This window comes from Cucurbita pepo, chromosome 18 (assembly GCF_057944985.1).
Source record: "Cucurbita pepo subsp. pepo isolate OVF chromosome 18, ASM5794498v1, whole genome shotgun sequence".
Taxonomy (NCBI): domain Eukaryota; kingdom Viridiplantae; phylum Streptophyta; class Magnoliopsida; order Cucurbitales; family Cucurbitaceae; genus Cucurbita; species Cucurbita pepo.
In genome coordinates this window covers 9826569-9843097 of record NC_141815.1, presented here as the reverse complement: position 1 = coordinate 9843097, position 16529 = coordinate 9826569, and the positions used below count along the sequence as shown (strand labels likewise).

Below are 16529 nucleotides of genomic sequence, written 5' to 3'. Positions count from 1 at the left end.
ATTTGAATAATAATAATAATAAATAATACATTACCTTTCGTTATTGTAAATCATATGATAATTAAATAATATAGTTACGTAGTGAAAAATAGTTTATTATACGTCAATTTTTTTTATCATTTATTGGATAATTAATTAGTTTTTGGGTTTGTTTGAAAAATTAAAACAATTTTTAATATTTAAAAAGTATTTTTACACTTATTTTTTTATAAATGTTTTCATAATTAAAAAATTATCATGTCAATAATTGGAATTTACAATAATATTTTATTAAGAATTATATAATTTCACACGCGACAACTTTAATTAAAGCTAATATCCTATGATTGAATCGTGCACAACAAGGAAATTCGAAATTTGAAATTCGAAAAAGACACAAACACATTATGACTAATCTATATATTGTAAAATAAGTAGAAAATTTCCCAACCACAAGTAAACGTGTACATCTCAATAGCCACGTGGATGGGCCACGTATGAGATTTAGAAATTATGTAGTGCCCATTTGGCTCCTGACCCATGATTGCTTGGTCGTGTGGCATTTTCCCTCCTTATTATATATATAAAAAAATCACCTTATTATATGAAAAAGAAGAAGCTTGGTCAGTCAAATGTCCCGATCATTTTTACGGTTGTACGAAAATAAAGAAAAAATTATTGACTGTTCTTTCACTTTGGTAATTACTCCCAATAAATTAAACATTTAACTTTAAAGTTTGAGCTAAAGTTGTTACTGTATGCATGACGTGACAACATAATATAATATGACATTCAACTCTTTCGAGTATGATCAAGATAAGGTGGTCTTGAGCCTCTCGACTAGGACTCAATTGAGCATCAAAAAATCTAAGCTAAAGGTTGAAAGTTCATGTATCCACTTGGGTCGGTCAGTTAATCATTTAGGTTGACTTGATGTGTTGCTAAATGAAGGAAAAAATATTTCGATCGAGTCTAACCTATTTCGGTTCAATTGAAAGAGAACGACTTAAATGCCTTGAGTCAATTTTTCAATGAATAGAACATTATGACACCAAATATTTTTGGGAAATTTTTGTTATAAAGTTTTTGTTCGAAATTATCTTTTATGCATTTTTGTTTGAAATTTAAATGAGTTAAAAAAAAAATAATTGATGAGTAAAATATCTGATCTGTCCGATGACGTGGAAATCAGGAAGGGCAATACGGGTACGGCCAAAAATTCGTCCAAAAAAACAACAAAATATGAGTACGTGGTGACAGGTCAGCACATTTAATTATTAAAACGACAGTACCTTACACTAATTGGAGCACACTGTAACGAGTATGAGAGAGCGTAATAAAATTCAGAATCCCATATTCTTGGTATCATCCACGTGTCGGGATTCGTGTCAGATTTGACGGAAACACCCGTGAACGCCCTGTGACTTTAGTGGATCAACGTGGCACCAGCATCGGCCGTTGGAATGAGCAATTCACCAAGGCAGATATTCTGCGCCGTTGGATATTTGTGTGAGAAGAAGAAGCGGGAGCTCATTGGAAGACGAAAAGGCTAAGAAGCAGTACGTTGCCAGACATGGCGTTAAATCCATGGATTTTTAATTCGCCAACTCTCACTATAAATACGTCGCGTTTCTTCCTTCCATTTGCAGTTCCATGGTTCAGTTCTTCTGATTTCATTCTACTAAGAGCAACGAAGAAAATTCCTGCTTCTGGTAATATATTTTCCGTTGTTCTTTAACTTGTTCTTCTTTTTGTTTGGTTCCATAGGAAATAGATCGGTTTTTACCTGAACTGATCTTGAATTTTCCATCTCCTTTCATATCTTAGAGTTTTCGTATATTACGCCGAGACGGCGTTTGTCGGTGAAAGCCTTTAAGGTAGATTGATTGACGAACTCTGAACTGGATAAATAAGTTCATAACATACTTTTTTTTCGGATTTTTCGTATCTGTAATCTGATATTAGATGGTACAAATCTGAAAATCTAGGAACGCCGGGAAAATAATCAAACAAGAAACTCGAACGAAACAGAACTAGAAAGAGAGTTAAAAACCAAAGAAATGACGATCAAACCGGCGGTGCGGATCTCTGAACGTAAGCTCATCGTGAAAGATCGGACGATCCTGACGGGAGTACCTGATAATGTTATCGCGACGTCCGGTTCGTCGTCTGGACCGGTGGAAGGGGTGTTCCTCGGGGCGGTTTTCGAGGAGGAGCAGAGTCGGCAGGTGGTTCCGTTGGGAACCTTGCGGGATGTCCGATTCATGGCGTGTTTTCGGTTCAAGTTATGGTGGATGGCCCAAATGATGGGCGATAAAGGGAAGGAGATTCCGTTAGAGACGCAATTTCTGTTACTGGAGACGAAGGATGGGTCCCACCTGGAATCGGACGATGGAAATGAAGAGAATCAAATCATTTACACAGTGTTTCTCCCTCTGATTGAAGGATCTTTCCGAGCCTGTCTCCAAGGCAACGGACAAGACGAACTCGAGCTTTGCCTCGAAAGTGGTGATGCAGATACCAAAGCGTCGTCGTTTACACACTCTGTGTTCATCCACGCCGGAACCGATCCGTTCGACGCCATCGCCGACGCGATGAAAGCCGTAAAACTCCACCTCAACACCTTCCGATTGCGGCAAGAGAAGAAACTGCCTGCAATCGTTGATTATTTTGGATGGTGTACATGGGATGCCTTCTATCAGGAGGTTACTCAAGATGGCGTTGAGGCCGGACTGAAGTCTCTCTCGGATGGCGGAGCGCCGCCGAAGTTCGTGATCATCGACGACGGATGGCAATCAGTCGCCGGCGATCCAGAGGAGGAGAACGAGGAAGAAGGCGAGAAACAACCGAAGCAGCCGCCATTGCAAAGGCTAACCGCGATCAGGGAGAACTCGAAGTTCCAGAACAAGGAGGATCCAAAGGAAGGAATTAAGAACATAGTGAGCATCGCTAAAAACAAGTACGGATTAAAGTATGTGTATGTATGGCACGCGATTACTGGATATTGGGGAGGACTACGCCCTGGCGTCAAGGATATGGAGGAATACGGATCGTTGATGCAGTATCCGAAGGTATCCAAAGGTGTTTTTGAGAATGAGCCGCTATGGAAGACCGACGCGTTGGCTTTGCAAGGATTGGGGCTGATGAATCCTAAAAGCGTTTACAAATTTTACAATGAACTTCACAGTTACCTCGCCTCTGCCGGAGTCGACGGAGTCAAAGTTGACGCACAGTGCATATTGGAGACTCTCGGCGCCGGGTTCGGTGGCCGAGTCGAGTTGACTCGGCAGTACCACCAGGCTCTGGACGCGTCGGTGGCTAGAAATTTTGCAGACAACGGCATTATTGCTTGTATGAGCCACAATACAGATGCTCTATACTGGTAAGTGAACTAGAATTCTCAATTTCTTGGTAGCTAATTCCGAATGAGAGTAAAACCATTTTGATGTTGGTGGTTTTGTTTAATTTCAGTGCGAAACAGACGGCGGTTGTGAGAGCTTCCGATGACTTCTTCCCCCGAGATCCGGTGTCGCATACGATTCACATAGCAGCAGTGGCTTACAACAGCGTTTTTCTTGGAGAGATTATGCTGCCTGATTGGGACATGTTTCATTCCCTTCATCCTGCCGCTGAGTACCACGCTTCAGCTCGGGCGATCAGCGGTGGCCCTGTTTATGTCAGGTAATCATAATTGTTTCTAGCCATGGTCGACGGATATTTTGAAATAATTAAATTAATATTTGCTTTTATCATTTTTAAACCACATTTTTATACCATCAAAATTAAATTTAAGTTGTTGAGATTTGAAGTATGTTCTAAGTAGAGACATGAAATTTCAAAGCCCTTATTATACACAGAATTATTTAAGCTTAAAGATAAGGTAAGGTGTTAGTGAGACATCTATTATAAGTAAGACATCTATTATTAGAGGTCAATAGTCTTATCAGGAAGACATCTATTATATTCTTCTATTCATTAAAGTCATGTGATAAGACAACTTTAAAAGATGAGTTTCCAATAAGATCAGATTCTACTTAATACAAGAAAATATTACAAGTTTAGGGATCGATTACTTTTATCAGAAATGCATCTTAAAGTTTTTTTTTTTTCTTTTCCTTGAAGAATCTATTATATACTTCCACCAACCCATTAAAGTTGAGTTATAACTGCTGAGGTAAAAGCAATCTTTTAAATTTAGGGCCAATAGCTTGATCAGGGGAACTATTTAAAGTTCATTGAAGTACAAAACTGGATAAGTTTAGGACTAAATTTACGTTTTCAACATGTTAATCGTGATGTTTCACTTTTCCCATCAGTGATGCTCCGGGGAATCACAACTTCGAGCTTCTGAAGAAATTAGTGCTACCTGACGGCTCAGTGCTCAGAGCACGCTTGCCTGGACGGCCAACACGGGACTGTTTATTCTCAGATCCAGCACGAGATGGAGTTAGGTGGGTGTTTTTGATTTGGATTTGAATACCCTTTCTATTTTTTTCCATCACTTTTTGGGACATTTTTCTCCCGACAGTTTGATGGAGTTGAGTGGGTGTTGTTGGTTTGGATTTGAATGCCCTTTTTTGGGACTTTCCTTTTTCTTTTTTGTCGTATTCGTACCTTTTCTGACTTTGAAATTTGAATCACATTCTTCAGCCTGCTGAAGATATGGAATTTGAACAAATTCACTGGGGTGGTTGGCATCTATAATTGCCAAGGCGCCGCCTGGAACAGTCGAGAAAGAAAGAACACTTTTCATGACACCAACTCTGATGCCCTCACTGGCTACGTCAAAGGACGCGACGTTCACGCCATTTCTGAAGTTGCGGCGGATTCCGATTGGAATGGCGACTGTGCATTCTACCGCCATCTCTCTGGGGAGCTCGTCACTCTTCCTTACAATTCAGCACTTCCCGTTTCTCTTAAAGTCCTCGCCTTCGACGTCTTCACCATTACCCCGATCAAAGTTTTGGCACCTGGCTTCACCTTTGCTCCCATCGGACTCATCGACATGTTCAATGCCGGCGGTGCAATCGAAGGGTTGAAATACGAAGTGAAAGTTGGGTCTGAGCTTGCGGAGAACCCGAGCTCCGAGTTGGTCGGAATTGTTCACTTGGAAGTGAAAGGGTGCGGGAGGTTTGGTGCGTACTCGTCGGCAAAGCCACGGCGGTGCACGGTGGATTCGAGCGAAGTGGAGTTTGGTTATGAGTCTGAGTCTGGTTTGGTGACTTTCGGAATAGACAAATTACCGGAAGGTGATCTTAAAGTTCACGATGTTAAAATTGAGCTATGAATTTTATGGATGGGTGCAGATGGTATGATTAGGTGCCGGTTATAGGCTTCCCTTTGTTGTGGGCTGGAGAATCTTGTAATATTATGTGTGGATTGGAATCTAAAATAACTCTCCTTCCTTATCTATGAGGTGCAAACTGCAAACATTGTGTCAAGAAACTTCAAAGTAAAACAATATGGACTTAATTTCCAAGTTTCATAGTGAACACTTAATTTTTAAATTTTGAACAAAAATATTCTAAATGATCAATGAGTTAAAATTGACTCATAGTTGATCGGTTGCAATTTTAAATCACATGATAAGTGGCTCTTTTCTTCCCTTGTCTGGTGTTTTTTCCTCGCATTCGCCCCTTTTTTAACTTCTCCACCCGTGTCTACATGAACGGGTTCGTTCACGAAACGAACTATGCATGACACATAATCTCAAATCAATTAAAAAAATGTCGTCACATCATTTTTCGTCAACCTACGGTTGCCAGTCACAACAGCCTTGAAGACGATAAATAACCTAATCAGTGATTCTGTGGTCAATTTATTTGTAAGAACACAAATGTTGAAGTAGGAGCTTAAATAATCGACCCATGGTAAGATAAAAAAATGTTTGAACTGTAGAAAAGCAAGTAATGGGATGTCCTGTAATCTGACAGAATAATTCTACTAAACCCAAATGAAATATGTTCAAACAAGCATGTGATAAATATGGATAGAATAGCTCAATAATGTACCGCAATTTATGTACAAGGTGTACCAAACTGCTTCCTAGAATGTAATACATATGATCACAGAGTTCAGTCTATTCTAGTATATCTAATTTCAAGGATGAATTACACAATTGTCTTAAATGGTACAACAAATGTTAACCTAATGGCAAAGTAGAACCCCTAAAGAGAGATGTCACATAGCAACTTATGGACAAGAAAGCCAAACAGATCTAAACAGAGACTAATATTCCATCCTTACCAGGGCATTAGAGACTTCGGTTAGTCCACACTGCATCCAGTCCTTGGAACATATCATCGCTTCTACGGTTTCGGGACGCAGGGAGCTGCGATACTGATCCATTTTCTTCCTTCTGGTAATAAATACGGAGTCGGGAGTAAGGGTAGAAACTGGAATAGACAAGATATCACGAGCCATCTTCGAAAGAGTAGGGTACTTGAACTTGTTCAATTTCCACCATCCCAATAGATCGAAGTCTTGCACACGAGGTAACAAAGAATCTTCCAAATATCGATCGAGCTCGGACTTCATCTGTTGGCTGGTGGTCTCCATAATGTAGACATCAAAATCTGAAAATCCGTTGTCTGACAGAAGGTTTCCCTGAGAATCTTCTGCCTTCATGTTGCCATCAGCACTTCCATCTTCAGCATAGGTTGGGGTTAAGGGTAGAGGCAGCGCCACATATTCATCAAAGAGCTCATGAATTCCATCATCAACAACCTTGATGTATGCAGGAGCTTCTTCACCATAAACTTTGGTGAAACTAAACTCAACAAGCTTCATCTTGAACCGAGGATCCATCACGACAGCAGCTGCCAGGACTATGCTGCAATCTTTCCAATATTTATCGACCTTTTCTAGCATCATTTTACTAAGGCTGCTTGTGAAGGGATCCTCGCTCGTAACTGCCCGAGCCAATTCGGAATGAATTCTACATACTTCGTGAAAGACGGTAATGGCAGATGGGTGAGATGTTGTGGTAAGGATATTTGCTGCATCAAAAAGAAGTTTCAGGTATGTGCAGAGAATATCAACCAACTTCCAATCTTCCATTGATGGAGCTTCCCTATAATCAGGATCAGAGGTATCCAAACAGGAAAATACTTCTTTCATCTCAGAGGCAGCCACCAACATATGGTAAGTTGTATTCCATTGCATTTGATCATCAAGAACGAGATTTCTCTCACTAGGCACTTGAAGTTGTTGCTTAAGCTCTAAAAACTTTTCCTCATGAGAATCTGAAGTTGTCACATATTTCACGCTGTCCCGAATTTTCCTTATCGTATTTTCTCCTGCACTTAATACATCTTTTGCGATGTCGCCAAGAGTCAAGGCAATACAACTTCCAACTAAAAACTGACCATTGAGAATAAGGGGGTTTTTGATGGCAATTAGGGGCCTGAGATTGTCAAGGGCAGCTTCATTCTGTATTTGATTAAATGTAAGAGAGAATAACTTCCCTTCTAATCTCCAATCAGAGAGACACGCAGCAACGGCATGGCTAAGTGCAGTAGGCGATTCTGGATATGGTTCCATTATTACATTCAAAACACGTCTGTGCAACTTCCACTCGCTATCAATAAAACTACCCATAATAAACACATAACCTACTGATCGACTAGAATGCCACATGTCAAGGGTAAGGCATATACGTCCAGGGATGGCTTCTATAAACTTGCTTAGATTTTGCTTCTCCATTAAATATGTTCCAACACAATCCCCTTGAACAGTGTTGAAGCTCACCATGTTGAATCGAGGCTGAAGGTTCTTGACAAATGATATAAATCCAGGATGCTCAACCATGTGAAGAGGATAGTCATGCATGATAACCATTCGGGCAATGTCTTGACGGCAACGATCGTGATCAAACATAACATAAGGTGAACTAGAAGTTCTATACCGCCTTTTAGGTGTCTCGCTGACAGTACTACCTCTTGAAGGTGGGGTATATGTACCCACCAATTGATTCTTGTCCTGACCACGCAAAAGTGCAGAGCAAGTTCCTTTGGCAATGTGCCGCTTCAAATGGCTGGTGCCAGCAACTTTTGATCCTGTACTATATGCAAAACTTTGCTTGCATTGCTTACAGTACGCCCGTCTGCAATCAGGACTCACAGACTCTATAGTGAAGTGTTCCCAGACAATTGACTTCTTTTTCCTCCTCTTGTTAGGCTGTGTTTCCACCAAAGCTAGTTCATTATGTCCATCTGGCGATCCCAGCTTTCCTGTTTCAGGAGTTTCCATTAATTCGTCTTCAGGAGTTCCCATGTTTTCCCCATTTGGAGTCATCACATTATGGTCTTCATCATGATGAATCACCATGATCTCTTTGCCCGAACTTGCCATGTTTTCTTCATCAGGAGTTGCCATTTCGTCTGGGAAAATAATTTCCTGTGCAAAAAAGCAATAAAATTAAACAAAGATCTAAGGCACATATCCTTAGAGTGTTAACAATTCTAAAACTCCATATAAAGCAGAAATATGACAACAATTTGAACAAGTTAAAGTGATAGAACATATGTTTATCTTGCTTGACTCGTGGATGAACAGGCGGCAATCCTAACAATGAATGCTTCTTTATCAAACAAATTAAATGTGCTGCTAAGAACAGCGATACAAGCTAAACCCAGCCAAGGAATCATCAAAGACATGATCAACGAATTTTCGCCCTGAAATCTGAGCAAGGCGATGAATATATTATTTGAATAGACGAAGCACATCGGAGCGATAAAAGAAAAAGGAGAAAACTTCATCCCAGCTCGCCAACTAAATTAATGAAAACGATTAAGATCGCCGTATTTGTTTTTTTATAGAACAAAAAAAAAAAAAAACCCCATCTGCCCATTTGTCATATTGCGAAGTGTTTAAAACGCTGGCAGAAAAGGAATCGAATAGCTACAATTGTAAGTCGGGCTCGAACCCATGAAACAAATTAAAGACAGAATACCATTTTTCCAAACCCAGGAAGAAAAGGGAACCGAAGAAGATCTGTCTCCATCCTCATTTTGATCAGATTAGTGAAAACCCCCAAAAAGCCCAACCGACGGGGTCAGTTTTTGACATATAGCTTGAGAGAGGCGCGAGAAGGAGAGTTCTTAATCTATGAAACCCTTTAAAGAAAAGGGGAAACGATGAACAAACTCCAAACCCGAAAATGGGCTTGGTTTGGGCCCACTAGAGAAATCGGGTTGAATTGGAATGAAAAGACATTCGGCCCACCTCGAAGGCATCTTCAAAATTGGGAGATTCCAGTTTCCAACCAAATAATGGAGTCCACATGGATGAATCGTGAGGCTAAAATAGGCAATATTGAAAAAAATATCTAAGGTGGGCTGGGAACACAGTAGTCGAACCAGACGAGTTTTCAGATCTAGGGTTTGAAGAGGATTTGGGTATTTCAAGCCCAGCAACCAAGGTTTAATGTGAAAAACCCACCAAACAGAAAATTTCGAACAGAGAATCATCCAAACACAAACAGAAATCAAAATTCCAGAACTCAAAACATCACCGGACCAACAAATAAAAACAGAAGAAATGAATTGCCGCTATTTCCCACCCAAAATTCCCCATATCCCGACATCATCAGAAAGAAACGAAAACACAAAATTCCGAATTCAACAACTCCAGAAATCGAGATTCCATCAAACTGAAAGTAAAGAAAGTAAACGAAAAGAGGGAAAACATAATCTTCTTCGTCGATTTCAAAATCATCTCATCCCAAAAAGAGCTCGGATTTTACCCGTGGTTTCGAAAGAGATCCAAGAAGGCTACGAGATCCACGAAGCGAACCGAGCTGGCCTGGTCAGGCTTGAATTCCGGTCCGGTAGCCGATGGAGCCTGAAAAATTTGCAGAGAGAATCGGAGATTGGGCTTCAAAAAAACCCGAGTTGGTAATTGGACCTTAGTTTAGCACAGAGGGACACGGTTTGGTAGATTAGGGATTCGAAGAAGACTTCCCTTCTTTCACCTTTTTTTTTTATTTTGGGCACTGGACTTCGGGCAGCTCGGTCCATCGGCCTTTTTTTACTTTTCCATTTTCTTTTTCCTTTTTTTTTTAAATGCTAATTAATATATTTTCATTTATATATTCTTCCTTCTCTAAACTGGACCCGAAAGCCCACAACTCTCTTCTCCTTTGGGCCGGTACACAAACAGGCCCACAAAATCTTATGGACTACTGATTAAGTAGGCCCCATTTCGGCTAGGCCCATATGGCCCGGATTTAGCACCGATCCAAAGGTCCATATTATGCCTCTGATATTGTCGGATAAATCAACCCGTTGGATCAAAAACAAAAAAAAAAACACGTATTTCTAAATTTTAAAATGTATACCTATTTATTTCATAATTATACAAATATATATAATGATCTTATAACATTTAATTTTATGCCAGGTAGATAGTTTAATAATTTCCTAATTTGAATTTGAATTTGTTTTAATACGTCACTTTCATATTTGTCAAGTTTAGACTTCTATTAAACGGTAAGTTTTGAACCTATTTCCTTACATAATTTTCTAAACTGGTTTCGTAAATTCATACCACAAATACACGTCTCATAAGTTCAAATTACTTAACTCGCCCTAATTAAATTCATTAAACTTCATAATGTATGAATCTAGTACGGAGCTTGTGATACAAGACGAAGAATAATATATTTTATTTTGGGTACTCTTTAGAAAGAATGGTGGTTGCATTTCTTCTTTTAAACATTTTATTACGAACAAGGTCTTTTTTTTTTATTATTTAATTTTTTTATTTATTGTCATGTCTTTTGTGTGTGTGTATATATATATATTTGAAAGAAAGCCAAGAAAGAAGGGATTTGGATGAATGGTGGAAGGCAGGTGATGAATTGGAAACGGGAGAGGTTTTTATTGGTTGAATAAAAAAAAGTAAATAAATAAATAAATAAAATTAAATAAAATAAAGGTTGAATAACAGTTGTTAGGCATGTGTGTTTGGTAGATAGTGTCAGTAATATACATAATGTGACAAAACAAATACATGCATTTCCATGCAACTGTCCCCACCATTTCACACGTGCGCACCTACAACCCTCCAATCATCTCTACTCTTACATTTCCTTTCCTTTTTTTTTTTCTTTTTTTTTTAAATAAATAAATTTGTACTTCCAAACTTTTAATATAACAATATTAATCTTTTAATTTTTTTTCTTTTTTTGAAAATTCACTAAAGAAAATAATATCATATTGCAACATTTATTTAAACTCGACGAGTTATGGATTAAAGATGTATGATATTGTCCACTTTGAGCATAAGCTTTCATGGCTATGTTTTGGGCTTCTCAAAAAGCCTCACACCAATGAAAATAGTATTATTTGATTATAAACTCATGATCATTATCCAATAAAATTAATATTTTTAAGTAAGTGATCAATTTATGTGGGTAAAATGTCGATTAATAAAGATAATATATTATATTAGAGTTTAAGCAATGAAATTAAGAGGATAATGGGGGTAAAGGTCAATGATTTGATGCACGTGAATAAAGCGAAAAAGATATTAAGATAATTGGGATACATAATAGGAATGGAGAGTAATATTAATTAGTTTAAAATTAAAGAAAAGGGAGGAAAAAAACAAGATTAATAAGCTGGCGATGTCCACCACCAACCACTCCAAAGAAATATATTTATTATAAAGTATGGGGTCCATTATTATTATTATTAAAAGGAAAAATAAAGGGGAGTTGAATAATGGCGGTGATATCAAATCAACCAAAATATTTACATAAACCCATGGGATTAGCTCCTCACAATATTATTAGAGTGGACTAAGTTAGTGTTAGCCAGCTAATTAATTTATTAGTCATAGACGAACACGACTCTCCACAATGGTATGATATTGTCCACTTTAAGCATAAGCTCTTCTGGCTTTGCATTAGATTTCTCCAAAATGCCTCATACCAATTAACAATGTATTCTTTGTTTATAAACCCATGATCATTCCCTAAATTAGTCGATGTGGGACTTTCATCATCCAACACCTCTCCTCGAACAAAGTACGTCTCCCCTTTAATCGAGGCTCGACTCCTTTGGAGTCTTAGTCATTTTTTACCGTCTTTGAGGAGTCTTGACTCTTTTTTTCTTTTTGGAGTTCTTTGTTTGACGTTCGAGGATTTGCCAATCTATTGGCATGGTTAAGTTTAGGGCATGACTCTGATACCATGTTAGACGAACACGACTCTCCACAATTATATGATATTCTCCACTTTGAGCATAAGGTCTCACACCAATAGAGAGTGTATTCCATGATTATAAACCCATGACCATTCCCTAAATTAACCAACGTGGGACATTTTCATCCAACACACAATTCAACCCACTTATTAATTAAACATAATGAGTGACTGACACTCCTAGTTATCGATTGGGCTGCTTTGTTGAAAGGGAAAATGTGGCTTTTGACAGCTCGGTCACTCTCCCCTTCTAGAGTCGAGGTACAGCAGCTCGAAAGTTTCTTCGGAATTGATAAGTAAACTTACCCTCTTTTTTTTTTTTAATAAATAAAAGTAAATCTCTGCTTAAAGACAACGGGTGAAATGATTTAAATCTATATCTTTTAATTGAAATCATATAATTTACCCAAAACTATAGAAATCACATGGGTAGTTTAATTATTCTTAAAAAAAAACCATATTATAAAGCTAATATGAATAATATAATTTGATGAATCATAATGTATGATTAATTTATGAAGATGTAGATGTAAGATAGAGATATAAAAGTGTGAGGGTGGCATGGAGGGGGTTGGAAGTGGTCCGAAGGGCGACAAAGCGACCTCCGTCCTGGAAAGACGGGGGTGTACTGTCACACGCACACATGTTCCCACTGTGGGGTCTCCCCCATGTGATTACACCCTTTCTTTACCCGCCCTTTGGAATCACCCAAGTTTACGAAATAACTTCAACGGCTCCGTTATTTATTTATTTATTATTATTATTACTATAAGATATTTTGTAATACATGATCATAATATTAATTTATTAAATTAAAAAATGAAAATATAATAAAGTTAAATAAGGAAATTTTAGCATTAATTTGTCCCTATTCACCCATCGTTTTCTCTTTGCTGTTTTCTCTTAAGGGACCCACCATACGTAACCTCAATTTATTGGAAATTTGAGCATTATTTGTACTAAAAAGCAATGTAAAATTATTACATCATAAAACATATAATATGATTAAATTATATTATTCAACGGAATTATTGGGTGTTTTTATAATATTTATTCCATAAATAATTCGGAAAATATTTTAAACGTAATAATTCAAACAGATAGTGTTACGAAAAAAAAAAAGGAAGCACATGGAATCGTGATGGTCATTAAGGCCATCTCCCAAAGCTCACATCACCAAAGGAGTGTTTCCACGCGCTAAAAAAGGCGCGTGAAGGTGGACTTTTCATATCAGAAACGGACAGATCTAGCGTGGGACCGAGCGCCCTGTCCCCACAATGCCAACCGCCACCGTTAGATCCGGAAAGCTGCCATCCTAGCCGCACGTATAATTATGACATACTACAACAAACATACGTCGTTCCACACGAATTTTGTCAGGTTTTTATTCTTTTTTATTTTTTTCCTTCGAATTTTTATAAATTCAATATTAAAACGTCTCATAGTACTAAAAAAAATTAAAATAAACATTTATTAAGAAATCTCAAAATTAATTAATTTTATCCAATATTTAAATAAAAAATTACAGAAAAATATTAATATAATAAATTAAAATTGTTTTAGAGTGGTTAATTATAATAAATATTATTTAAAATATTTTTTAGAGTGAAGTACAACAACTAAGACGGTTTTTTTTTTCTTATGGTAATCTCTGTAATCCCTCAGAATTAAGTCCAATATTCTTCTCGGGATTGGTGGGTAAAAAAAATTAAAAATTAAAAATAAATAAAATAATAAATAAATAAATAAATAACCTCTCTATTGAATCTCTTATAAATATCACCTTCTTCTTCTTTCCCTAAAACCTATCTCTCTAGTTTCTCGCTCCTCTCCTTCAGTCTCCGCCTTCTCTCTAGGGTTCGATACCCTAATTTTTTTTTTTGTTCTTCGTTCTTCAGAAATGGCTCTGTTTGTATTCTTCCACAGCTTTCTTGAACTGCATCTTCCTGAGCCAAATTCGCTTCTCTCTCTCTCGATCTCTCAAAGCGTTCTTTGTTCATTAACTTTTGCGGTTCAATAAAGCTGTGGGAAGATACAGACAAGGTCAACGAAATCGGTAATCCAGAGCGAAATTCGCCGTCTACAATGACCTTCAATCGCCGGCGCCGTCGGTATATTGCTGTAACTTACAAAATCGTATGATGTAATTTTCCCCTTTCTTAAGCTGTTTTTGTGCGCGTTTGTTTGTTTGTTTGTTTGTTTCTTAATTTGCCTTTTCAGAAACGGTAACTTTTAGGTCAATTTCTCCCTGAATTTTTACTCGGAAATGTGAGGTTTCAATTCGATTTCGATTTAATTCCTAATCTTCTCCGTTGATAGCAGAAATTATCTTGAATTGATTCAAGCCTGTTTTTGTTTGTTTTATTCTATTTTTTTTTTTATTATTATTATTATTTTTACTGTGACCCCATGTGTAGGTTCCATGGCAGGCAAAAACAAGTTTGTGTGAGAGAGCTTTAAAGCCATATAATATGGCTTTCGATGATGATGATGATTAATATATAATTGAAGCAGTTGGTTTCGTTTCATCAAAGGCTATGGATCTGTACTTTTACTGTGCCCGTAGATAAACCAACAGTTTCTGATATTTTAGTGCGGCCATAGAATGGATGGAGGTTGTAGGCTATAATGTTTTTCACCACTTTTTCATCCATTTTCTTTTTGTGAGTTTCTGTAATGTCAGATCTGTGTAGTGGTGTGTGGTTGAGTTGAATTATTAAAGAGGAGAAGGATTATTCTGTGCAGCAGAGTAAATTTGGAACACCAAGTTAATTCCTATTGTAATGAATGCTCTATAGGTTTAAGGTATTAGGACCACTTATCAGAAGAAGCCTTTAATTGGCTCTTTTTTAGCTTCAAACTCCTTCAATGCACACCATACAAACCCCTTTTTTTCTCATCCTGTCATCTTCACCTATCATCTTCACTTTTAATTTGTCTCTCTTTTGTTCTTTTAGTGATTCATTAATGCACAAGCTTTAGCTTCTTTTCTTATTACTCTCGTATACATAACAAGCGGCCATCAAGCTATTACTTACATGTTAGTTGAATGATGAAAGTCCCATCTCGGCTAATTTAGGGAATGATCATACATTTATAATCAAATAGTACTCTCTCTATTAGTATGAGACCTTTTAGGGAAGCTCAAAGCAAAGTCATGAGAGTTTATGCTCAAAGTGGACAATATTGTAACGTTGTGTAGAGTCTTGTTCATCTAACACTTAAAAGACCATCTTTTTTTCCACTTAAATTTCTTAAGTTTACTTAATATTTAGTCCTATCTTTTAAGGTTATGCCTGATAAATCTATAAACGTTGAAAATTGCTTTAGTAATTCTCTGAACTTTACCTTTTTATATATAGTAGGTTGGTGAAGTCCAGAGCGTTTTTTTGTTCGGTTACAAAATTTAAACAACGGGTCTCGTAAATTACGCACCTTTTAGCTACATAATTGAAAGTTCATGCATCCGTTATTAACTTTATATAAGTTTGTTAGATAAAAGTTAAGAAGTTTGATTGAAAATAATAAGGAAAGTATGAATCAAGTATTGTCTTGTTGATGTAATTTGAGCTAATTAAAAATATTGTTCAAATTGGGAAAATATTGCTTAATTTAATTCCTATATGAATTTGGATATTTGAATTTTAAATTTAATGACCATAAAGTGAGGTGTAATTGGAGAGTTTATTTGATGTAATTATTATTATATCTTCAAAAGGGTTGGCATTTAAAGAGCTGGTGAATGTAATGAAAATGAAGTGTTAAATGTAATTATTATTATACGAGCAATTCATAAAGCCCATACCCTATTTCTTTAATTAATTAATGAATGTTTTACAGGTCATACATCCAACAATCTCATTAACAATTATGATGAAACATTCATTTTTTGTTTACTAATTTTTATTATCTTTTTGTCCATTGGATTCTTGTGTGAAACGCTCTCGATCTGTCGGCATCTTTAGCTTTTGGGTGAGGCCTTTAAAGTTGATAGGTCACCATTATTTATTTAAACATGCTTATGTTGGGGATTATTTTTTGTCTCATTTCTGTGACCAAATTCAACAACAGGGTTTGGATTATTTGCTTGTCTCCCCTTGCCTTTTGTTTTCATTTCTTGTGCTTTGTGACCTTACAAATTCCAAATTTTGTATTAGCCATCTTAACCTGGTTTATTAAATCAACAATGCACATTTCTTTTCTTTTCTTTTCTTTTTTGATAAATTAATTAATTTTTATAGTTTCACAAAATAAATAGACTGTTTTTAAATTTATTATTTAATATAATACGTCCAATATAATTTTAATCGCGTGTTAAATGTCATAAAATAATAGGTTATTG

The 16529-nt window shown here is 36.9% G+C and overlaps 2 protein-coding genes and 1 long non-coding RNA gene across 5 annotated transcripts; 2 read left to right on the top strand and 1 right to left on the bottom strand.

The window, feature by feature from the left end:
- Positions 1–1537: 1537 nt before the first annotated feature.
- On the top strand, positions 1538–5387 carry LOC111779815 (putative galactinol--sucrose galactosyltransferase 6). 2 transcript variants are annotated; one of them, XM_023659973.2, is made up of 6 exons: positions 1538–1691; positions 1807–1856; positions 1968–3361; positions 3451–3660; positions 4296–4430; positions 4630–5387. In XM_023659973.2, the coding sequence occupies exons 1-6, from the start codon at positions 1553–1555 to the stop codon at positions 5264–5266; spliced, it is 2565 nt and encodes an 854-aa protein (XP_023515741.2). In that variant the 5' UTR covers positions 1538–1552; the 3' UTR covers positions 5267–5387. The 2 variants fall into 2 exon arrangements, with proteins under 2 accessions (XP_023515741.2, XP_023515743.1); XM_023659975.2 differs by lacking the exon at positions 1807–1856 and having other exon boundaries at positions 1551–1691.
- Positions 5388–5938: 551 nt separating this feature from the next.
- LOC111779816 (zinc finger BED domain-containing protein DAYSLEEPER) lies at positions 5939–9975 on the bottom strand. Of its 2 annotated transcripts, none has more exons than XM_023659978.2 (2): positions 9725–9975; positions 5939–8376 (listed from the first exon to the last, which is right to left on the bottom strand). In XM_023659978.2, the coding sequence occupies exon 2, from the start codon at positions 8353–8355 to the stop codon at positions 6208–6210; it is 2148 nt and encodes a 715-aa protein (XP_023515746.2). In that variant the 5' UTR covers positions 8356–8376; positions 9725–9975; the 3' UTR covers positions 5939–6207. The 2 variants fall into 2 exon arrangements, with proteins under 2 accessions (XP_023515746.2, XP_023515745.2); XM_023659977.2 differs by lacking the exon at positions 9725–9975 and adding an exon at positions 8933–9549.
- Positions 9976–14067: 4092 nt separating this feature from the next.
- Positions 14068–15181, top strand: LOC111779820 (uncharacterized). Its single transcript, XR_002812742.2, has 2 exons — positions 14068–14298; positions 14605–15181. It is a non-coding gene; the product is annotated as an uncharacterized LOC111779820 (long non-coding RNA).
- Positions 15182–16529: the final 1348 nt, after the last annotated feature.

Bases quoted from the DNA above. Each gene is read 5' to 3' on its own strand.
- LOC111779815 (XM_023659973.2), top strand. From the start codon at position 1,553: ATGGCGTTAAATCCATGGATTTTTAATTCGCCAACTCTCACTATAAAT. The intron at 3,362-3,450 runs GTAAGTGAACTA...GTTTAATTTCAG, and splicing joins AATACAGATGCTCTATACTG to TGCGAAACAGACGGCGGTTG. The intron at 3,661-4,295 runs GTAATCATAATT...TTTTCCCATCAG, and splicing joins GGTGGCCCTGTTTATGTCAG to TGATGCTCCGGGGAATCACA.
- LOC111779816 (XM_023659977.2), bottom strand. From the start codon at position 8,989: ATGAGGATGGAGACAGATCTTCTTCGGTTCCCTTTTCTTCCTGGGTTT. The intron at 8,377-8,932 runs GTATTCTGTCTT...TTTTTTGCACAG, and splicing joins TTCCTGGGTTTGGAAAAATG to GAAATTATTTTCCCAGACGA.